We start from the raw sequence: 24,865 nt of genomic DNA, 5'->3' as shown, positions 1-24,865 counted from the left end.
GATGAATCCGTTAACTGCTTATCTCTGCGTTCCTCCATTAGTAGCTACGCCTTTTACGCACTCGACAACCAAAACCTCCGCCAGCTGTGGGATTGGTCCAAGCACAACCTGACAATCGAGCGAGGTCGCACGTTCTTCCACTTCAACTCTAAGCTTTGCATGTCGGAAATCAGAAAGCTGGAGAAGATAACGGGAACCAAGGAGCGCAACCAGAAGAATGACATCGCAGCTCGCACCAACGGAGACCAAGCATCCTGTAAGAGTGTCCGACTCAGTAAACATTTTTGGATAACATATAGGAAAAATATTGAAACCCATTTGTCCTTTTCCACCCACTTAAATATGCACCACTTTCATAAAATGTTTTAATGCCTTTATTGAAGTTTTGGATAAAACTTTTATCTTATCTTTAAGAGACTAAAGGTTTCTGTGACCTGTATTTCAAGCTATTTGTACAGATATGCTGACCCCTGACTCTTTTGTTGTGTAGGTGAGATGCAGCTGCTGAACTTCACTTCTGTCAAGGTCAGGTACAACATGATCATCCTGAAGTGGAATTCGTTTTGGCCGTCGGACTACAGAGACCTGCTGGGATTTATGGTTCTCTACAAAGAGGCGTAAGTGGGAGGTTTTTATATCCCGAATTACATGTTTTTTTATTTTTATATTACAGGCATTATTATATTTATGATGGTATAGTCATTGTGCATTCGTTTTGTTTTTTTTCCTGTATCTTCTTACTGACTTTTTTTTAAATGCCAAACGCAGCCCGTTCAAGAATGTGACGGAGTTCGACGGACAGGATGCGTGTGGCTCAAACAGCTGGGTTATTGCTGACGTTGACCCACCGCCGCGCACCAACCAGGAAGATCCAGGCTACCTCATCCGGTCGTTGAAACCCTGGACCCAGTACGCCATCATGGTGAGAACCCAGCTGTCTGCGTCTGACGAGCATCAGGTTCATGGAGCCAAGAGTGACATCATCTATGTTCGCACGAATGCCTCAAGTAAGTAATACTGACCCTGATGTTCGTTTGAGATTTTTAAACTGCTTAGATGACATATAAATATATTTGTTTCGTCAACTGGGTCCATATCTCGTCATTGACAGAACTGCTTAGCTTAACTTACTTTACAGCAAAGTTAATAAATATCCGAGCACTACATGCTGCTGTAAAACTAGACATCAATTGATACAGCTTTTAAAGAAAAGTGCTTATTATGAATCAGAATAGCAACCATTTCTGTAGGTTTTGTTCAAGCATAATTAAAAAAACTAAATTACCAACAAGGCATATCAAAACAGAAAGAGCATTGGTATATGTAAAGATCCTCAACAGAAGACAGATTCAACATTACCAAACAATTTGTAGTGATGTGCAGAGTCTGGTAAAAATAAACAATAAATGATTGTTAGAACATTAAAGGGTAGTTTTCACTGTGAGGAGTTTTTAATTTGTCAAAAAGGAGAGTTTCTTTCCCTGTTTATAAAGTAATTTAAAAAATGTTCCTTTTTTCTACAGAAATATTTAATAAAACTGATAGTTATTGACCTAAACCCAGTAAATTTAGGTTTTTTATCTAACAGCTGAGGCCTTTCTGAGATTTTATTCAGTAAAACATAGAATCAAACAGCTGGTCTGTTGTATCGTCTGTCTTTTTTATCTTCTTCCACTACGTTTAGCTTCATAAAACAGCTGACCGTACCATGACCACACTTTGCTTCAGTGTTGTGAATGTTCATTAGTTGTCTGGGAACAAATCTACTTTGAGTGTTCTTATGAAATTTAAATTCTAAGGGAAATGGTAATAAAACCATAATCATGATTCTGCTCCTGACTGCATAGTTTCCTCTCCTGAAAATAATTCACAGCATGTTTTGCTTGTTTAAACTTGGAACTGCATGCATGCGGTGTTACTTAATTGCATTCTTATTTCTTCCTTCTCCTCTGGCAAATCAATGACAGTAAAACCTCTCACTGTTTAATGTGTGTCGTATGAGAGTATTCGAATGAAACAGAATACTGTTATGCTTTTTGGGAGCTGCATAACCCTGTTGTCACTCCTGTTTTTATTGGAACTGTCTGTTTGCATCCATTCAAGTCTATCAAACAATTCTAGTTCAAGGCTGCACTGTGTCTTATTTTACAGTTTTGACTAAATGTCGTCTTTTGCCTCCTTCAGAGCCCTCTGGACCTCTGGACCCCATATCATCCTCGAACTCCTCATCTCAGATCATTTTGAAGTGGAAGCCTCCCACCAGTCCCAACGGCAAAATCACCCACTACCGGGTCATCTGTCACAAGCAGGAGGAGGACAGTGACCTCTACAAGTTTGACTACTGCCTGCAAGGTTAGTAAAAACTGAAGCCATCGGCTGTTCCCCTTTCTCCTGGCTTCACCTCACACCGCTCCATCCTCCCCAGGAATGAAGCTGCCATCCCGCACCCCGACCCACCTCGACAGCGAAGACGAGCAGAAGTGGAACCGAACAGAAGAGCCCAACTCGGGGGGCGGGTGCTGCACTTGCCCAAAGACGAAAATGGAGATTGAGAAGCAGCAGAAGGAGATAGCGTACCGCAAGACCTTTGAGGATTACCTCCATAATGTAGTCTTTGAGAGCAAGTGAGTGGTCTCAGATTGGCAGTCAGTTCAGTTTAATAATATAGCACCAATTCACAACTCGCATCATGCTAAGTCTTTTCCAGAGTCACATTTCCAGATGATTTTACCCATTTTTATGATATAAAAACCCTAAAATGCCTGATCAATTTTTACATTTTCACTGCAAAATCCTGAAAGTCACAGAGAGACAGGAAAGGCACAAAGAAAGAACGAATGACACTAGAAAGGATAGAGAGGAAATATTCAACAAGAGACACAGTCAGGAGGCAGAAAGTGATGAAAAAAGAGAAGGAAAGGACACAAAGAAGGAATAGAAGAAGAAGAAAGAGGAAAAGAAAGGCAGGACAGGAAAAAACGACAAAAACGAGAGACTAAATAAAGAAAAAAAAAAGACTCTTTGAAGGATGGAGCCAGGAAGAAAATCTGGAATAAAGAACGGAGATACAAATATTTTTCCAGTTTCTAATCTTTGTCCGTATTTATCCTGACCTGGAAAACACCTAAATTCCAGAAATTTCAAGATTGAATTTGAACCCTTAGCAACAAAAAATAGCAATAAAAAAATGCAAGTAAGAAAAAAGTGATTAAAAAACAAGAGCAAAAATAAATACAATAAATTAATTAAAAAGAATATCACCTTTGATAACTTACTGTAAAGTAAGCTTAGTAGAGGAGTCAAGTCAAAAAAACACCGAACAATTTAAACCACCATTTTCCATTTTCACACAGTAATCAGCTACCTCACAGTTGTTTACAACATTTTCAGCAAACGTTTTGTTTTAATTCCAGAAACCGTGACGTTCATCTCGAAGCAGTTCTCATCTTTCTGTCTGTTGGTTTTCTTAGACGCTTGTTTTTGTGCAGAGCAACAGTTTATGGAGGGCCTAAGGTGGGAGGTGCTGAGTATCTGACCCTTCCTTCCCCCTGAAATACACACACACTTCACAAGGGAGTGATTACTGTGCCCATTTTCATTTATGCCAGTCAGAGGTGCAATCATGCGAACTGCCATTTGGAAACACACAAACACTCTGCTTCGCACACTCATGGCTCTGGACGGGTTGAGCTCTTGGTACAAACAACAATCCTCGTGCTCCCTAAGTCCATCAACCAGAGGGAGACATGGGTGTTTTTCTTCCACCTGACTGAGAATCAACTCGGCAGGAGTTAAGCATCAACAAGGCGACCGCTGCTGTGATTAAACATATGAATTCTGTAATTTTTTTAAGTTAGGAAAAGTTTATTTCTATGCTTTGACAAATATAATGTCCTCCACAAGATGTATTGGTACCTTTGGTAAAAACGCCTTAAACCAAATGTTATCTCACACTGGGAAAGAAATCAAACCTTCAAGATTTATTCTGTGAAAAAAATAGCATTTTAAGAAATAATTGTTTTTATAAAATACTGATTTTTCTTAAAAAATAAACACTACAGAAGCAATTTTAAAAGTAAGATTTCTTTATATTGATCAGAGTTTCAAGTAACTTCTAATTAATAATTCACAACTTGTTTCCATGGTGATAGAGAAGCCTATTTCTTTTAGCCACTGACCTCTAGGCCCATATTTATCTCTGCACAGTGAGCTTATTGGAGAATGAAGGATGCTGTGAATCTGTTCATCATTGAATAACCCAAGAAACTTTTCAGGAGGCAAAAAAACAGCAAAAATAATTGTTAGATTCTACCATGTAATGGAATATAAATAAAGTTTTTACTTCAATCTGCTCCTTTTTAAAAATGTCAGAAGGAAATGTAATAACTAAAAATGTTGATAATTTATTAGTATCTGAACATGTTGGCGGAAAGAAATATTTGAGCATCTTAAAAATATACTGTAGGACTTAATTTTATATTATGCTGCCATAATTAAAATCACGTATGGGTTGTTGCACTTAGTGACACAACAGTGAACACTTCACCCTCATTTTTTTTTTTTTTTTTTATGTCACAAACAGCTTAATTGACCAGGCTGGTCCTTTGTGCTGGTCGGCCTGACATGTGGTGGTTTTAAATTGTGATCATGGACCAAACTAAATCATTCTGAGGGCTGGATATGGCCCCCGGGCCTCAGTTTGGAGAACCATGATCTATAGAAGAACAAAAAAACCTTCTCTCTTTTCCACCGTCGTGTTATTGTGGAAAGTGTTTCTCTGTTGACTAGAGACTGATTTGACAGCAGGTCTGCCAATAAGTGTGACACCATTTATTTTGATAAAAAAAAAAACAAATCTCAAAATTAAATTTCGTTTCCCACTAGAGATGTTTTCAGTCTGTTTACTCGTTTTTGCAAGAGTTGCGAACATGTGTGGATTTTGCCAGATAATTAGAGGCGCTGGAGGTTAAGGAAGCTTCTTTCAGTGGCGTCACATGCTGCAAATGGCTGCTGGTGCCTTGAACGGGGCCAGAGGGAGTTTATCGTTTCAAAGTCATGACGTCAGACTAATTCCTGTGAAAACCTAGTTTGAGGTCAAGATTGTTTGCTTTTTGTAACGTCTCCTTGCCCTGTTTTCCCAGACAAAGTCGTCCACGGCGCTCTGTGGAGAATCCTGAGCCCATTGGGTCCACGCACTTTTATTCCACAATGTCCAGTCTGCAGACCACCACTGCCTCATACAAGGAAGAAGAGAAGGATGATAAGGTATCCAAGGTCTCAAAAAAATAGTTCTGTTTCACGGGTAAAGTTCTGATTCAGTGCTTTGTTTGTTTTCAGATGGTTGATAACATAGTGTGAAACCCTCTTTATTATTTTTACAGTATCTATTCACGCAGTCAAACTAATTGTCTCTCCTTATTTCTGCTCAGGTGGTGGAAAATGTGTTTGGAAGGGAGTCAACAGTCATATCCAACCTGCAGCACTTCACCAGCTATAAGATAGAGATCATAGCCTGCAACCATCTCACTGACCCCGGCCGCTGCAGCATGGCCACCTACGTCAGCGCCCGGACCATGCCAGAGCGTAAGGACCCTCTCATATATCGATTCATAAATCTTTACAAGTTGAATAGATATTTAAAAGCTACCACTGATCTGTTTCTCAAACTTAAAACTAACACAATAGAATATATTGATGTTTGAGATGAAATTAGCTCCATTGAGATGCTGTTCCTAATGTCCAGTAAAAGCAGACGACATCCCGGGACCGGTGACCCATGAGATTGTGAATGAAGAACCTCCCCATGTGCTTGTGAAATGGCACGAGCCTCCATCGCCTAACGGCCTCATCATCCTTTATGAGGTGTTCTACCGCAAGGTTGGAGACACAGAGGTAAACCTCGGCAGCAGATAAAGATTTACTAACATGGTGACCAAAAATCTAAAAACACTGAGAAATATTTCTATTACTAGACTTTATCCCATTCTATCTATCCATCCATCCTTTTGTTAATGGAAAGAAAAAAGAAAGTGACTTTTGTGTGCACTTCATATGAAAATTGGATTCTGGTTCTGAGAGATAGGTGCACATCTGTGACAGTGTGCGCGTTTGGCTCTGGCTGTTTCCTTGCAGCAAATGTGTGATTAAAAGCCAGCATTAGCAACAGCTCTGTTGCCAAAGTGACAGAAGCAGGAAGGAAGGTTTCAAATGCAGCATCTCAAACTACATCTGCACTGCAGAGGAAGCAGTCAAGTCACACACATGCAGCCTAAACATACTAATCTATAATTTATTAAAAATACTTTTCAGAGCATGTTTCAGGCTCTAATTAATTAACCAGGTTGTTCCTTTGTGGTTGCCTAAAGCAAAACACAGATTTAAAGATATTTTATTGTTCATGCAGTCATTATTATATAGTCAACATTTTTTTAAATGAAACAAGCTGTGATTATGTTTAGCCTTTATTTTGTAAGCTAATTCATTCATTTTGTAGCATGAATACTTTGAAGGTTTGAGTGCAGGGACAGCGCACAATAATTTAATTTAGCCTCTTATCTAAGCTTTTAAAGATGAACCTCATAAATTAAGGCGTCATGCATCATTAATTGTAATTTACATATCTGTAAATCCATAAAATAATGCAAGAAGCCTTTTTGTCTTTCCTGAAATTCTTAATAAATAAATTTCCTAAGTTTTGGGTCATTTTGGTTGAAAAGCAGCTTTATGCGACTGCATTACCATCTATAGCGGATGTTTCTCTCCTGCATTTAAACATAGATTTATTTCCTTCCTTAAAAAATGTACCTGAACACAGAATCAGAACAAAATTTTTGTTTGAGTTTTTTACTAAAAAAAATATTACATCAGAGTTTGAAATTCTTAATTTTTATCCAGCGTTTCTTTCCAATTACCTTATCTCTCATTATTTGTTAAGCAAACTTTTTCCTTCTTTTCTCCAGCCCCACTCAATTTGTGTGTCACGGCTGAGCTACGAGAAGTTTGGTGGCACAAAGCTCACCTTGCTACAGCCTGGGAACTACAGCGTGATCGTCCGGGCCACGTCGTTGGCTGGAAACGGATCTTTTACCGGAACCACATACTTCTTCATGCCCAGCCGTAAGACAAGATGACATCCAGCTTTACTAGTCATTTATGGTTCCCTTTTCTTCATAATGTGATTCAGTGTTTGCTAGATTGACGTTCAAAGTGATGTGTTTTCTTACTCACCGTCTTCTGTCTTCCTGCAGCTGATACAGGTATAGCTTTGATTGTTTCCGCTCCGATTGTCTCCTCCATCTTGCTGGTGTTTGTGGGAGTCATCGCCTTTTATGTCTTCAAGAAAAGGTAAAAATTTAATTAAACTTTGTCCCAGACAACATTCCATCATATCTAACAAACCTCATCGTATTTTATTAGGATTTTTGCTGGTAGACCTACACAAAGTAGCCGAAATTATAAAGTGGAAGAAAAATCATGCTTGTTTTTCAAGTGTGATGTTTATTTTTATTTTGATGGTGTTCTGTGAAGGCCTCAGAGGCTCTGTAAGGCCCTGCGCTCTACTGATATTAAATAAAGCAGAAGGAACTGGACTTTTCACATGTTGATGGTATTAGTATTTTTTTTAACTGAAGTTGCATCCTTTGCAACAAATGATGAAAATGTTTGTTGTCATTTAGGAGGAATTTAATTATTTGCTTATCTGCATCTTTTAGTATAGATAGATAGATAGATAGCATTTATTGTCATTGAACAGAATTCAACAAAATTTCCATTGCAGCTCCCGTGCAAAAGGTCAAATATATACAGTATAAATAAGCAAACACACAATAATAATAATAATAACAATATATACAACTAAATTAACTAAAGGAACTAACGGCACTCAACCACACCAAAGAAGTAGCAGCAGGTCCAATTATGGCAAAGTACAGATAATGTGACAGTGCAAAGTGCAGAACAATATGGCTGTGTGGGGGTGGGGGATATGTATGTGTGACTGCGAGGTTATGATATGTGTGGGAGGGGGGGGCGGCAGGGAGTAATGGCTCTGACGGCTGTGGGGAAGAAACTGTTTCTCAGTCTATTTGTTGTAGTCCGTATATTCCTGTACCGCTTGCCTGATGGCAGCGGCACAGACAGTCTGTGGCCCGGGTGGCTGGAATCCATCGCTATGGATCCAGCTCTCTTCTTGACCCGGTCTGTGTAAATGGAGTCCAGGTCTGGGAGGGGGCATCCCACAATGCCTTGTGCTGTTCTCACCACCCGTGTCAGTTGTTTCCTCTCCAGTGCTGTGCAGCTACCATACCACACAGTCATGTTGAGGCAGAGGATGCTCTCGATCATCGCCCTGTAAAAGTTCACGAGCAGCCGTGAATATGTTATATCAAAAAGACTAATTGGTTAGTTGAATAATCTGCAGAATGTGCCAATTTTTTTATCTAATGAATCGATTAATTGTCGGAGTAATCAATTACTTAAATAATCATTAGCTGCAGCCCCACTAGCAAAGTCTCACATGCTTTCTGTGCTTGTGTTACAGGCAAACTGAGGGTCCATTAGGAGATCTCATCACCTCACCAAATCCTGAATATTTCAATGCCAATGACAGTAAGTCCAACCTGTACCCTGTTTTGTTTTTTCTTTTTTCCTAAGTATGTTAGCACCGTAAAGAAGAAGTAAAAAAGATCTGTGAAGGGTTCCTGCAGCCATCTGTCTTGTTTTTTGTTTAGTGTATGTTCCTGACGAGTGGGAGGTTCCCCGGGAGAAGATCACGCTGCTCCGGGAGCTGGGTCAGGGCTCCTTCGGCATGGTGTACGAGGGAATCGCTCAGGACATCGTCAAAGGAGAACCGGAGACGCGCGTCGCCGTCAAAACCGTCAACGAATCGGCCAGCCTCAGGGAGAGGATCGAGTTCCTGAACGAAGCTTCGGTCATGAAGGCCTTCAGCTGTCACCACGTGGTACGGGCGAAAGCCATCAGCGTCCGGCATGCTGAGGCAGCTTGCTGACTCTCAGCTTTTTGTCATGTTGCTGAAAGCAGCATGAGCACATGTGACTCACGGAGTCATGACTCGCTTGTTGTGCTGAAGCTGCCATATTGACACACAGCTAGACTCCAAAGCAAATGTTCACACTCCGTGAGCAATAGTGCCTGCCATTACTATTGCATTAGACAACCTGTGGAGCAGCAATTAAGCCACCACGCGTCCGCGCTGTCGGCTAAAAGCAAAACTGTGTTGGGATGTAGAGGAGGAGTTTTATTATTTACCTGGGGAGGAGGAGAAATAGTCCACATTGAGCAATAGTTTGTAAATGTTGCAACTTGTCTGCATAGTAAAGACTCTCACGCAGATCCGGGAAAATATTTATATTTAATGTACTTGTAGCCAATGAATACGATGTAAGATACTGTCTATTTTTATATGTTTTGTGTTTTTCCAAGCCTTTAGATATAGAATGTAACAATATTTATTCAATTGGATGTGTTAGATAATATCTGGTTAAATTTGAACATTTAAATGCAAATTTCACACTTTTAGTGTCTGTAAAATGAGCCGTTTCATAAATCAGCACTGCCTGTCACCTAGCAACGCCAATGGAATTCCATCTGTCACTTAGCAACCCAAGCAGAGCTCCAGCACATTTGGTCAGCTGGTTTTACTGCTATGTGTGCTGTATAATGGTTGCTGGAAAAGACAAGTGTTGCTAACATCCAGAAATCACTTGCTGCATTCTTGTTGGTTGTGCAGGAGGCTCCACTTCTGCTTTTCAAAGATGTATGGTTGTATAATTGTGCGTCTGTTTGCAGCGACTTTCATGTGTGAATATAGATGTTGAGTTGTGGGCCAGCAGCAGCTTATTTGTATATAAAGTGACAAGAGACATAAAAATGGCTCATTCTGAAAGGAGCTCCAAATAGGCAGAATTGAACAGACTAAAATTTCATAATCTAAAAATGATTTTGTTCCAAAAATGTAATGGACACGTTTAGTATCGCCCAAAGACCTAAACTAATGTGTTTAAGGAAGCATAATAGTTCACTTTTACTGACATTATTAGGGGCGAGAGCAACCCTAATAAAAATTAGTCCAAATAATAAATAACAAATGTTTAAAAATTACTGTAGTTATTTGTATGCTTGTTTTTAACATTTTTAATGTGTTTTTAGGTTCGTCTGCTTGGAGTCGTGTCCAAAGGTCAGCCCACGCTGGTGGTGATGGAGCTGATGACTCATGGTGACCTGAAGAGCTACCTGCGGAATCTGAGGCCAGACTCTGAGGTTTGTTCATCCTCCCACCTCCACATCACCATTTTTATTATCAGCAAAGAGAAAAATGTTCCCTCAGCCTGTTGGGATTACAAATAGACGGGAATAATGAAGGGAATAATTCTGGATAAAACATGAAGATGTTTGTTGTTTTATGTGTGGTTTTCTTTCTAGAACAATCCAACGGGCTCCCCGCCGCCCACTCTGAAAGACATGCTCCAGATGGCAGCAGAGATCGCAGACGGCATGGCCTACCTCAACGCCAAGAAGTTTGTGCACAGAGACCTGGCAGCCAGGAACTGCATGGTGGCCGAGGACTTCACCGTCAAGATCGGAGGTCCGTGCTGGTTTTATTTTCCGTGATTTTCCAACTGTAAGCCCAGTGAACGTGAGAGGATTTTCCTGCATGCTGAGTCGTTATTTGCTCCCACACAGACTTCGGAATGACGCGGGATATTTACGAGACAGACTACTACCGCAAAGGAGGAAAGGGCCTGCTTCCTGTCAGGTGGATGGCTCCAGAGTCTCTGAAAGACGGCGTGTTCACCGCCCACTCCGACTGCTGGTACGTCATGCCTCGGACCCCGCACCGACGCCGTCCTGAAAACAAACCTTTAGTCATGTTTGTGTGGCTTGTTTACAGGTCGTTTGGGGTCGTGCTGTGGGAAATCAGCACGCTAGCGGAGCAGCCTTATCAGGGCTTGTCCAATGAGCAGGTCCTGAAGTTTGTGATGGACGGAGGGTTCCTGGACCGACCCGACAACTGCCCTGAGAGGATGTAAATAGAGATTGTTTTTATTCACTTCCTCTTTCTTTCTAGTAAAAGTAAACAGACTCTTTGCAATAATTCTCTTTTCCATGAAGTAATTCTGATTTGAATTTCTTTACTATGACTTACTTGCATCAAAACTCTTGCATCAAGCTAGTCACATATGTCTTTGTGTCTTAATTATCCCAAATTGGACAAAACTTCAACGTGTATGAATCATTTTGTAAAACTTTTTTTTGAGATGTGATTTTTTTGTTAATCTGGTTTCGTGTCTCACAACCAGGCACAGCCTGATGCAGATGTGCTGGCAGTACAACCCCAAGATGCGGCCGACGTTCCTGGAGATCATCGAGATGCTGCGGGACGACCTTCACCCGACTTTCCAGGAGGTCTCCTTCTTCTACAGCGAGGAGAACAAAGTTCCTGAGACGGAGGACTTCGACCTGGACCTGGACAACATGGAGAGCATCCCCCTGGACCCGTCGTCTTATTCCCAGAGGGAGGAGAGCTTAAGCAGAGACAGCGGGCCCTCGGTGGCCCTCAGGGGGAACTATGAGGAGCACGTCCCCTACACACACATGAACGGTGGCAAGAAAAACGGGAGAATCCTGTCGTTGCCCAGATCGAGTCCTTCCTAACACCTCCTGCCCCTGAAATGACTAGTAACACTTCCCTCGTCTCCACACCCCCTGTCTTTCAGTCCATTTTTCTGTACCCTGCAACCATTTTCTAACGATTTTCTTATTCTTAGAGAAACTCTTAAAAAAAACGACAAAGAAAAAAAAAATAATGACACGGATCTCAGGACTTTGAATTTTCTTCCTCACGGCTGCCAAACCAAGGCAAGCAGGGGATACAAATGCCTCTTTTTAACTTGCTCCACGACACATCAGACTTCAGCATGTTTCCAGGACTCCTAGTGACGGAAACAACAATGAAACAAAATGAAACAAAAAAAAAAATTTCAAAACTGTGAACACAACAAACCTTAGATAACCAAGAAGGCTGCTAGACCTTCCCCACCACCCTCCTGCCGAACTGCATTTTCCACACTTCTGTGCTTTTAACTTTTTTTGTCTCTCCAAATGAAATCTTTTTACTCTGATGGTGGCCTTTTTTAAAATACGTGGCCTATAAACTAAAGAATCATGTCTAAGTAAATTCCTTTTTTTTGTTGTTGTACGATGACTTAATCAGTGGGATGAATTGATCTTAGAACAAACATCTATTCCTGGAGGAACGTTTTCTTTCGTCTAATTTTGTTTTCTTTTTTGGTTCTGCAAAATTCCGTACTGCACACAGATTTATCTGGTGTTTGGTGAATAGTTTTAATTTATTGGTTTTACTTCCCTCCTCTTTTTGTTTCTGTGTCCTCACTTTGTGGCTGAAGGATATTTAAATAGTTAGAATTTGGACAAAAGAGTTCATCAGACTGACCAATAGCTGCTGCTTTGATATATTATAGTGGGTATAGAAATATATAAATATATATATTATATAGTATATATATATATAAAATAATGGTGTTTCTAAGCCAATGTTTTATATATAATATACTGTATTACATTGATGGGGTTTTGGTTTTGTAAATACTGTAGTTGATATTTGTGTTTATCCGAGGCTTTGCTTGCGTTTTAATGTCTTTGTTTTTTAAGAATTATTTTGTTTTTTTAGCCCTGGAAGTTACACTAATCTACCGTCAGTGTTCTCTGTGTCTTAGGCATCCAGCCCTTGATTATTACTTATTCTTTAATATTTTTACAATCTTGGGGGAAAATTTCCCATTTCTGGAGGCTAGTTTACTACTGGAGAAAAAATTGAAAAGATCAATATCCTAAAAGCTTTACAAATGGGGGATCGAGGCCTTTATAGGGTCAAAGTGCTCCTGATACGTGTTCGTCTGCCGTTTTCTCTGGTCGCATCACAGTTTGCCTTTTGATCTCTTTGGCTTTTTTTGTGGAGGAAAAAAAAAAGAAGAAACGAAATTCGGTTGCAAAAATTTGGTGTGGAAATTATGCAACTTTCGGTGTTTTAGTTCAAGTTTCGTCTCGGTTAGGGCTTGTAAGAAGGCAGGTGAAGTGGACGATGTTTGGGATTTAAATCAGGGAGAGTTTCTCCATTAAAGTCGAGGATTGATAAATCTCCCACAGTTCATTTGTCCTGCACTGCCGTCGCTTCCTCCACGGCTTCCTGCCGGCCGCTGAACTCTCCTCTCCAAAGAGGTCTGGTGGAAATTTCCACGTTTTTCCTGGCCGAGGGCTGCAGAGAGATGCAGAAAGTTCCAAATGTATTCACAGCCGGCAGTCCTGCTCTCTGTTCAGCACACCGGGTGGTGGGTGGGGATCATGAGTAGATTGTTAATCCATTTCTCCTCCCTGCCATCCCATGCAGTCAGAGCACGGTGTGCAGCAGCTTTCTCGCTCAGGACTGACATTCCAGGATTTTTGTCAAAACTCCTTGTTCCCTCAAAATCCTGTTACGTTGGACTGTTTTGCTGTGTTCCTCTTTGGCTGCCTGGTTTTTTCTGTTTTTTTTTTTTGAAGATAAACGTTTCACCCCATAAATCTAAAACGTTCCTGTCAGCGGCGCCAACAAATCAGCTAAAAAGATTTCCATTCAGAGCAGATGGTGAGGAAACTCGTTTCTCTCAAATGGCATTTTTCTCTAATCCTTTTCTTCGAGGACATAGATACTGTGATCGCCGAGCCAGCTGAGCAGCGTTCATCTTTTAAAGGGTGGCCAAAGTCAGAGATAGCAGAGAAGCTGCCTCCATATCTCACCAGTGCCTTTTTTAATTTTTTTCTCTCCAATCAAAACCGGAGCCTTTCTTAAGGCTGATGAAACAGGCAGGAAACAACTCCTGGTGCATTCACTGTTGTTGTTTTTTATATTACAAGGAAAGCAAAAGGTTTCTTTGACACGAGAAGTCATGTTTGGATTGGTGTGGACAGACCAGGGTCTGAATCATTGCTACTTGGAGTCATCTGAGGTTACGGTTGGCAGAAGGGGACAAATTTGTTGGTACAATTGGAAAACATGTGTAACTAGCCTTAAAATCAGTTGTTTCTGTGTTGAAGGAGCCTATTCTCACTCTGAATATTTTGGGCAAATCCAGCCTTTAATTTGAGTACAGTTATTTAGTTCAAGAAAAAACAACAGCAGTACATTTACTGGCTTGATTTTGTGTGCGGAGAACCATTTTTATGTTAATTTGGAAGATAGTAAATTGTTTTGGACATTTATCATCCTGGAAGGCTTAATGTCTTGACACATTATTGGTGTAGTCCACCAGCCTTTTGCTAAAATCTTAGCTAAGGTCACCAGAAACGGTCAAGGACTAATTGGCCCGCAGCATCACAGCTCCTCCTCTTTACAGTGGATATGAAATTATTATTTTTAAAGGTTTTAGTCTAATTTGACCAACGCACACGATTCCCAGAAGAGTTTAACAAACTCCACACAGTCACGTTTGTGACGGTTTTACAGAAAGGCTGAATTTCTTTACCAACCACTTGGCGTGCAGATAGCATTTAATGGTTGCTATGGAGACTGGCAAAACCAGGAGGCCACGTATTCCCACAATTCCCAGTGAACTCTTTATTACCTCCATCACACTAACTGTAAGTGATGGCAATTTAAATCTTAAGCAAGCATAAGACAAATAAATCCTTCAGATTATATATAAAATTATTATTTCTCATGTATCTGTTGGATTTCTACTGTGAGATTCTGCTGCAGCAACAAAAAACAGGACTTTATTTTAAGGCTTTTTTTTTTTAACACACATGTACCAGGTTTAACCAACAAATTCGTCTGTCTGAAATGTTGAACAGTAATGCCAAGGATGTAAAATCTTGAGCTCCATACTTGCCTTACCAGCTCTTTGCTTGAGATATAAATGGGCAACAAAAGATATTAAACTGCACAACTCTGGCTTATTAAGAGTCATTTGGAATATTCTACCAATTATGCTTAAGGTTTCCAACTCTATCACACTACAGTACGCACTAGTTTGCATCATGGTCTCTGGTCTCATCTCCATATGCAAATGTTAACTTATCTTTGATAGTCTCTTTGGAAAAAGCAACTATTTATTTCAAACTGAACACACTTTCTTGCTTTGATTGAGCGTCGGTGAGGTTCCAGGTGATAGCCCGGGTGGAGGAGCTGGCGGTGAGCAGCTCTGTTAATAGTTTGTAAGTAGTTGTCGTCTTTGTCTTTGTGTTTGGCCGGAGTCTACCTCAGCGCAGGAGGAGGAAACCGTTCAAAGAGCCTCAATCATCCCCACTGCCTGCTCAGCATCACTGCAGAGAAGATCACCTAATCCCACATTTCACTCACACACTTATGGTGTTAACTCTCCCCTGCCTTATTTTATATACCCTTAGTTACTGCTTTGTCTTGTGTCAGGGGAAAGCCTTGCGTTATTTTGAGTTAAACACAAGGCTTGGAGCTTGGTGAGCGGCTCCTTCTCACGCTCCGCAGCCACAGGAGGAAGCAGTTGACCTCCACGCTCCTTCTCTCTGCTCACATCTGCTGATTTCACAGCAGATCCTGAGTGTCTCTGTGATCACCTGTTTGCAGCCAAAGCTAACGAAGCTCAGTCACGGACCTTACGCTCTGTAAAACGACCTTTCCCACATTCATCCTCCTCTTGTCTTGAGTCTGTGTATGTTTTTTTTATCTTCTTTTTTTTTCAACTGTGAATATCAAGAGATGACCTTTTATTTTCTGCTATCGCCATGGATACGGTGGGTCTGTTCACGACACAGAAATGTGGGCTGGGTTAAACAGGACCTTTTACCCTGCTGCAGAGGAGAACAAGCTGACTGGGACAATCCTGTGTGCCATAAACAAAAACTTTGAACAGATTTAAAATCTTGATTGTAAATTTTCGTCTCAGGGAGGCAGCTCAATGCTTCGTCTCAAGAGCATAAAGAGGAGGAGGAAGAAGAAGAGCTACTAACCTTTTTATCTACTCTAAGTCAATTAAAGATAATCAGGAATCCTCGTCTCTGTGGGTCTGATGTGATGTGGTTGAGACTGCCCTCTAGTGGCTTACAGGGGGCATTGCAGTGCCTTCTTAAGACTATTGGCACACCTGACTCAAACTGTCCCCCAGACTGACCTGTCTCCAACAATCACACAAGATTTTCCATCTCCAAGCATTAAATAAAAACATGTTTTTCACACGTTCTGTTTCTTTTGCCTTTTGGCTCTAAATGCAGAAAAAAAAAATACAAACTGTAATTTATGACTAAGGAGATAACAAAAGAAAAGCTGATGAACTCTACTCTGCTGAGCTCCAGCCTGCTTTGTTGATTGGATGAGAAATGTGCACCAGTTTGATGGTTTAATGTCTGTCTCTGATCCGTCTGTTACCACTGGGACGCCCAGCCCAAAAGCACACAGACGCACACACCCACACACAAAACCAAACAACAAAAGCGTATCATTTGGAAATCTCTACAATTATAATAAGCTCATCAAACTGTAAATAGCAGCCAATGTCGTCTGTCCAGAAATATGGAAATAAAGAGAAGCACTTGGTTTTAGGGAAGGTTTGCTAAACTCTTGGGTGAGAACAAAGCAGATTATGGTTTATTGCTTTTGTTTTACGCAGATATAAAAGTATTACATTTTAGAGATGTTGATTTCTATTTTTTTAGCCAAAGTAGGGGAGGATAAATATAATACTTTTTTCTGACTGTAAAGATTTCCTACTCTTGTACATGATGAATTTAATGTTATCGATGTGTGTGTATATATCTTTTTCTAATTTTAAGATTATTGATTTTTCTTCGTTTTATTGTTTTTATGACCCGACCCACCACACAGAAACATACCCTCATCTGTTTGTGTATTTAATTAGGAGGAGAAGCAGCTTTCTAGTCTGAGGACAAGTTAAACAGGATGTGGCCTCAAACCTTTGGCATCTCATAATCCCACACTAGTTTTGTGAATGTCGGCCGCCCAGGCCCCACTCTTTGAAACTCGGTGGAAGCAGCATGTCGACCAAGAAGCCTTCTCTTCTCTCACCAATATGTCTCCTATTGTTTTAAATTGTCAATATAAAACATTTTTACTTGAAATTTGGAGAAAAGCTGGAGAAGACCACTGCTCGTGTACGTTGAGGAGGAATTCTAGGATGAGATCCAGAATAAACTAAAAAAGAGAAGCTAGTTTGTGCTTTTGAGTTCAACTCTCTGAAAGTCTGGAGGTGTTTCTTCTTGCAAAGATTAAAATGTTTGCGTTTGGTAAAAGCCCGTTCAAATTATTTTTACTTAGCAGATCTACTTTCTCTTATCATAATTTAGTCAAAAGTTTACAAATCATTAAAAAAAAAACAATCTTCTTTTAGGGGAAGATTTTTTTTTTTCCCTGAGATGATAGATGATTACTTCCTAACCTTGTGAACTGCCCTGTTTATTCAATTAAGCAAAGGTGAAATGAGTGGAGTGTTATCAAGTGGTAAAGTGTGAGATTACAGTTAACTTACTTTGTTTTTCTCTCCTAATTTTACAAAGTACATTTGTTCCATGTACCTTCCTCATATTTGCAAGGATGTTCAGCATGATTTGTTTTTCTAGAGGCTTTTATTAAAATCTTTATTACTTTACAGGGCCTCACCTCACTCCAGCTGCATAAATCTACCCAAGTTTTTTTTTTATATATAAAATAGAACGCCTCCTGCTCTGACTAAACTCAAACTCAATTTGAGTTTATTTTAATTTATAAACTCAAATTGATCTCGGCTAAATGACTGTAATCTGACCCTCTTCATTGCGTTAAATCGAGCTGGTGGTCTGCTCCAGTTTAGAAACCTTCTGTTTGTTTTTGTTGTTGTCTGGTTGCTCCTCTTCATCCTCTCTGTCTCTAAGTGTTTCTCTCGGTGCACATAGGTGGTTTCCCAGATTTCTGTGTGTAGTCCAGATACCTCTTTATTAATATACGTTTTATTGCGGATGTGTTCATTTTTGGAACATGTTGTGTATACATTACAATGAGACGTTGTTGTGACTGCAGACAGCGGGTGTAAATGTGTGTTTGTACAGTCCAAACCCCCCCAAAGCTCGCAAAACCCCCCACAGATGTCGCTTTACGCCCCCCGCCCTCCTTCTCACCTCACACTGGATCCAGATGTGCCATGACCTGCGTTTGTGTACCACAGACAGCAAACATGTTGGAGTTCCTCTCACTCACACGCATAAAACGCAGAGATAAATGCCCATTGTACAGGATCAAAAAATTGTGCCATGACTAAAAGAACGCTTGACAATTTATTTTTTCTATACGTTTTCAAAACGGAGAGCCAAGTAGTGACATGCAAAGAAAATGTTGCAATGATATGAAAATAAGAAAATCTTGCTGTGTGTAAATTATTCAACAATTAACTGTTTATATTAAAATTATGAATAAAATTATTGGAGAATATGCGTCCGCTTGCAGTCCTTTGTTCCATAAAACTGTGTGGGGCCTTTTCAGATACAAACTCATAGATCTGGTTTCAATAACGATCAGAAACCACAGAGGCATTTTCCTCCAGCAAAATGTCCTGGTTTAAAATCATAAAACCTTTCTGAACCTCAAAATTTTACAGATACACTCTATGTTATTTATATTTTTGAAAGAACTACAACATATTTTATTTACTGTTTAAGGTTTTAAAAGAAAATACCTCTCATAGAAAGAAGCTAAAATCTATAACTTGCTATTAAAATGCTCATTGCTGATGTCAATTGATAAAGGGGCTGAAAAAAACTAAAGTCCAATTATCTTTTTATATTTGTATGTACATTATAATCTACAGCAAACTTTCAAATATGTTCCTCTGAGGCATGATGCTTGTTCTTAAAAACGGTAATTTAGCAAATTTTAAACATTTCTTGTGCACAAAAACATTTTACTCCTTTGGCCAAAATGTTTTTTCCTAAGTCGTAGGTTTCCAAAAGTAGTGAGGTATTTAATTGATCTGGTTAGATACATGATAGCTGTTGACCAAACACAACATTTGTTAGTAATACTTTTTGAGAAATTGTAAATATTCTATGTATTTTATACTATAAGTTTACTAAGCACAACATTCAATTCGATTAAAGGTGAATTATTATATCTGTAATAATAAATTTAAGTTTTGTAAAAACAATTTTACAAAAATGAGTATACTGTAATTATTTTATATTGTTACTTCAGGGTTACATTTTGTAACAGTTTAAAATATTTCAGACTGAAGATGATTTAATGACTTCAAATATTGAGTAACACATGTAACTCTTAATTTATTGATAAATATAGATAGTTGTTTAAATTTTACTCAAATCTTTAAGCTTATTTTAGGCTAATTATTATTTATTGATTATATATAAATATATACATATTAAATTTTAGCACCTTTTCAAAGCCTCTGATTCCCATGTGATCCTTTAATATGTTATACCTGACTAGTCCTTTGGGGGGCACTAGCACCCACTCAGCAGGGAATGGCCCACAGCAGAATCACCATTTCATCAAAGAAACAACAAAAACACCCATCAGCTTAGGTACAAGGAATGTATGAAATATGAATGAAAAGTAAACAAAACTCAAAATGTAATGCAATGAGGGATTACTTAATGTTTTTGCCTGAAACTGAAGGTTCCCACAACTATCACAAGTATATGATAATATCTGCACTAATGAGGGATTCATATTCTGATCTCTTGGTGCTGTGGCTAAATGAAAACCAATAAGTTCAGATAATGCACCGGGTTGTTTCCTTTCCTTCTTGGCATCCGAGGGGTGGATATCTCTGTGCTGAGTTTGTACCAGTTTGGATTCATTCGGATTGCTTATTTTCATTCATCTTTAATTAGTCGGTTCCAAATGTTTTCAGCTCTTCTGCTTCCTCCAGAAGTTTGCTTCATGAATCTGCACGCCTGACTCTTGTTCAATGATGATCTGTCTGTGTGTGACTGGGTCACACACTGATCCTGTCCAATATGAGTCTGTGAGTATGAAATGATGACAGATTATTTGTTCCTTTTTATGACACTTCATTCAGTTTTTGCAGTTCCTCTCAGACATTCCTTTCATCCAGATATTGAGGTTTTGATCAAGTTTTCTTTGCTGAAGTGAAATAATCTGATTCTATATGAATTCTGTCTAAAATCCTAGAATCCTTTTGCTATGACAAATGTGTCTCAAAACGTTTTGCTTCATTTGAAAGAAGTTAAGCTAAAAGTCAACATGAGATGATGCATCAAGGTTATAAATAAAGCAGCTCTAATTCAATGCTCTGTTTGTGGAGACAGTAAAAGTCCTGAGGTGAAACTTTCAACCAGAGCTTCAAATAAATTACAAAAAAAGGGAATAACCAGCACTCCAAAAATACACAAAAGTACTCGTAAAAGTAATTAAAAAATTATTAAAACATTTGTATATTATTGGAGTGTTATTATTACCATTTTTGTAGTACTTTAGAACTTTCCCAGGCCAAGCTTTTAATGTTAGAGTTGTGTGCTTTACTTTCCTTCTTTTCATCTATATTGGGAATGTGATAAAAAGACTTGATGTTCAGACTCCTCACCCAGTCTGAGCTATTTTCCTAAAAAGAACGGGCCAATACCAGCACAACGCTAGTAGAGACGCTTCAAACCAAAGTTTCCCAAGACCCTGGCCTGCAAGTTTTAGATGTTTCGCTGCTTTAACACACCTGATTTAGATTATTGCTGTTTAGGAAAAGTCTGTTACTCAGCCAAAAATTGAAGTCAGGTGTGTAGAAACAGTAACAACTAAAACACACAGGGCAGTGTGTGCTTTGGGGATCAGGGTTGGGAAAAAAATGGTCTAGGAAACAACTTGCAGCTGGAATCGTGTCAAAAATGGTCAAACAAAGGAAGTTGATTACTATTCCACAAAGATTATTTTTTTAAATATAGGTGAAAATCATAAATGTTCCTTCTGTTTCATAGTTAAGTGTTGGCCTTTCATGTGAAATTCAAATAACACATGTTGGAAATAAAACCAAGCAGGATCCAGTGTGAACAGTTCACCACTCAGTTACAGAACAACTTAAGTAGGTAAAAAACATTGATTTGAGTGTTTTTCTTCAAAAGAAGTAAATCTTAAACAGCTTCGAAATGACATATAATAATTCACATCTATTGATGTTTCCACCCAGGCTTCAGTCTTGTGGAAATATCTTTTGCTTTTTAAATGATTAGACTTCATGACTCAAGAGGTTTGTTCTGACATACCAGATTCAACAGAAGTAATAAACCCCTAGATGACCCCTATGCGCCCATTCAACCAAAACCTGTTAATAACTCGTTCATTTCGGTGAGGTTCAGAGTGAAACTGAGTCTGTGAATGATGACTGTCATGTGGGAGTCATCATGCCTGGTAAAATGGGGGAGTTTTACCAGAGCAAAGTGGCTGGTAATGGGAGGAGCTGCTACAGTGAGTCATTGGTAAACGTTTCATACTCTTAACAAGCTGGAATTACTTTTGTTCTGCAAATGCATTGTCCTTAATTGTAAAATTCAAACATCTTGATATATGCACTAAAATGACACTGTAACATTTGCAGTGTAAAATAACTGGATATTCATGTATCCAGTTATATAACAGCTACATAAAAGGCCAAAACATTCTTGTGAATAATTGTACAAGGAGAAGACATTTAAAGCAACAAACTGCCCAGGTCTAACTATTCAAGCAAGTTTACTGTAGAAGAAATAAAATGCAAGGTTCTTGAAGGAGTCTCCCAAAACCTCAGATTTAATTACAGGACCTACAGCATGCTCTTGCTACTGTTGATGTAATTGTCTGTACAATCAGAAAGAGACTGCACAAAAATAACGTTCATGGAAGATGTTCAACCTTTACTCTCAAAGAAAACATAAAGTCCAGACTGATGTTTGCTAGACAGAACAAAGACCAGAACTTCTGGAAGAATGTTTGGACATATATAAGTTCATCCGGCACTGCTGTCATTTTTTCACCTCTCCATCATAAAAACCACCATGAAATCTGTTGTATATCAGAGGGTAATCATCCACAACGTAACAGTGACTCTGCCAAAGCTGAGAATTAAGAAACGGAAAGTCCTAAGCAGAGTCAAAGCCAAGATCGTGATCTTATTGAGATGCTGTGAGGTGGTTTGTGTGATGTAGATTCAAGAAACCCCTCAAACATCTGAGGACTGAAGAAAAATGTTCAGGCTTCTGTTCCAGCTGGTACTCTACTTCATCTAGTCCTCAATGGTTGGTGTGTTGCAACTTCTAGAGCCGTCTTTGCTTCAGCACAACTGAATCACATACCTGATTTATTATTATTATGGACTCTGTAGGACTTGACTGCATGCTGTAGAACGACAAACCATTTGATTTAGGTAGATCGGACCCGGGAAGATCTGCCTAAACTAAAAGCACTCAATGAGTTGAATACAGTCATATTGACTGTGTGATCTCCAGATATTAGGCTGGAGCAAATGTTTTGTTTTTTATTGGGTTGAAAAACTCCTCAGTCTAAACACGTCTCAACGTAGAGATGCAATATAAACCGCACAAATCCAACGCTTCACATTGACGCAAGTGTTACTCAAACGTTGCAGCAGTGACTCAATAGTAAGATTACTTCCTCTCAAAATGTGCTATGTACTGATGATTACAGACTCACTTCGGCATGCTGAATGCTTGAAGTAGCTCCTGCTGATGTTAGCCTGACCGACTTTTTGATTTTTTTCAGATAATAGTAAAATAATAGATAATATTTGTCCATTTGGTGAGCTGATAGACTGTAAACGTTCCTGTCCAGATAGTCAGCCAATAAGTAAGTGTGGGGAAAAATGAAATGAAACTTTGACATTATTACCAAACTAACCTGAATGGTGTGACTAATTAATTAAAGTTTTTCTTTACAACCTTTGCCACAGTTTACATTACATTACAAAAAACTGAGGCACATCAAAAGCAAAACATATTTCAATTCTGTGATAGGACTCGATGTTCGCAGAATTAACTCCAGGTTTTCATGTTTAGAACCTTGTGAACAAGTTCCTTTCAGGGTCCATCTACTCTGAATCCTGTCAGTCCAGTTTTTCATAAAACAATCATGAAACAATTCCTCTACTACAGAACAATAAATGAAGGGATAGCTCATTTGTCGTGTCATCTAAGTTGAAATGTCAATAAATTAACTCCATGCAATTGAAAAGTATAATTGATGGAGGCATTTCTTTTACTTTGATAGGAAACTAGTGACAACAATATTGAGGATCCTATAAAGGATTTTGTAAAAAAAAAAAAAAAAAAAGGCCTTTTCCTTATTCTATGCACTTATCAGTATTGTGCAGAAGTTTTAAGTCAACCCCAATTTTTAAACTACTTTCAATATTTATTTATTTGTTACTCTTTTGCCTTCAAGTAAGCATTTATACAATCTTTGCAAGTAAACTCAGTCATCAAGTCTCAAAGGCTATTTTGGCTCCAAGTTCTTTTAGTCCATTTAACAATAACATTGAGTTATTTAGGCATAGAGAGATTTTATTTTTGTCTTCTCAGGTGAAACTTGCAAAGTCCTCAGACACAAAATGTGACAACGAGTGAGAGCATCCTGCCACCAGAGCATCAAGAGTGATCCAGTAAGTCGTTGTGATGGCTGTGAGTGCGACGCTTTGTTTAAACATTGATGAAGCCATTTGAGTTGTTGTGCACACTCTTTTTTTACACTCAGGTTTACACGCAACACGGCATGTTGTTTTCTGCATAGTTTGTCTTTTGACCTGCAGAGCAGCGTTGTGGGCTGCTGCTTAGAGTGTCAGCTGCCATCACTTGTTTCACAGCCGCGGTGATGTGTGAAACTTTACGTCTGAGCTGCACAGAATGAGAGGGGAAAAGAGGAAGCAGTTGGCTGTCTTTTTACTCTCAGTCTGAGAACCAGAGGAACACTCTCACACTCAAACTCGAAGGACTTTAGTCCTCTTTTCTGGAGCTTTTTTTTCCACTTTTAAGCACAAGAACTGATGAGAAGTCGTGTGCCGCCTTCTGTTTCATCCAATGTGAGTAGAGACTGGTTCGTTTTAGCAGAAACTTCTGCCGGTTCTCAAGCAAAATCCTCCACAGTAACAGCTTGTTTCTTGTGCTTTTTGTGCTCAGTATGAAACACAGTCTTGTTCTAATCCATCTCCAAAGATGGCAGTGGTGTCTATGTCGTCCATCTTTGTGCCTGTGTTCTATTTTCTCAAATGCAAAACACTCGGGGAACTCGTGAACTATATGCACTGTGATCTACTTCATAGTAGCTGCAGTTGTGCTAAAATTAAACCAAAACTGCTGCAAAAATAGACAAAGTGTCCTTTTTTAATGTACAGTAAGTCCCTTAAAACATTTATAATTATTTCAGAGCAGACGTGTTGGCGTGTTCTTCTGTGAGCCAAAAAGAAACAGTTTCATTGCTCTGCGCTGTCATTGCATTCACTTCCTTCTCTTTTTTTGTATCAGCCCTATTTCCCAAAACCAGGCACATATGTGAGCCGCTCTGGTGGAGTAAGAAGCGCCATTTCAATAATTTAACTTGCGTCTAAATATCTGGTGAACTTTTACTCATTTTCCCCCTTTTTTTGTTACTCACTCTCTCTGCTGTTGGCTGTGATTATAATTATAATAATCCGCATTTATTTTGTCTAAATTGTTTCATATACCTGCTGATTTAAAAAAAAAACTAAAGGAAGGAAAAACTTCTAAGAAAAAGAGCAGCAGATGACAGTTTTTAGAAATATTCACTTGTGTTTTTCAACTCCAGTACTCCCACTATCGTTTCTATTTGAACATTTTTACTGTGCAGTTCTTC

The 24,865-nt window shown here is 39.1% G+C and overlaps 1 protein-coding gene across 1 annotated transcript in view; it reads left to right on the top strand.

Moving 5' to 3' along the window:
- Window positions 1–18,471, top strand: part of insrb (insulin receptor b) — an 81,900-nt gene extending 63,429 nt beyond the window's left edge. Inside the window, exons 7-23 of the mRNA XM_028027068.1 lie at window positions 42–256; window positions 491–617; window positions 769–1,007; window positions 2,185–2,352; window positions 2,426–2,624; window positions 5,142–5,265; window positions 5,430–5,583; window positions 5,744–5,892; window positions 6,960–7,116; window positions 7,248–7,344; window positions 8,540–8,607; window positions 8,730–8,959; window positions 10,168–10,278; window positions 10,441–10,603; window positions 10,702–10,831; window positions 10,910–11,044; window positions 11,319–18,471. Coding sequence (XP_027882869.1) covers window positions 42–256; window positions 491–617; window positions 769–1,007; window positions 2,185–2,352; window positions 2,426–2,624; window positions 5,142–5,265; window positions 5,430–5,583; window positions 5,744–5,892; window positions 6,960–7,116; window positions 7,248–7,344; window positions 8,540–8,607; window positions 8,730–8,959; window positions 10,168–10,278; window positions 10,441–10,603; window positions 10,702–10,831; window positions 10,910–11,044; window positions 11,319–11,673 — 2,821 coding nt within the window. The 3' untranslated portion in view covers window positions 11,674–18,471. The remainder of the gene's footprint in view (window positions 1–41; window positions 257–490; window positions 618–768; window positions 1,008–2,184; window positions 2,353–2,425; window positions 2,625–5,141; window positions 5,266–5,429; window positions 5,584–5,743; window positions 5,893–6,959; window positions 7,117–7,247; window positions 7,345–8,539; window positions 8,608–8,729; window positions 8,960–10,167; window positions 10,279–10,440; window positions 10,604–10,701; window positions 10,832–10,909; window positions 11,045–11,318) is intronic.
- The last annotated feature ends 6,394 nt before the right edge of the window (window positions 18,472–24,865 follow it).

Source organism: Xiphophorus couchianus, chromosome 9 (genome assembly GCF_001444195.1).
Source record: "Xiphophorus couchianus chromosome 9, X_couchianus-1.0, whole genome shotgun sequence".
NCBI lineage: Eukaryota > Metazoa > Chordata > Actinopteri > Cyprinodontiformes > Poeciliidae > Xiphophorus > Xiphophorus couchianus.
This window is presented reverse-complemented; position numbering and strand designations above follow the sequence as displayed.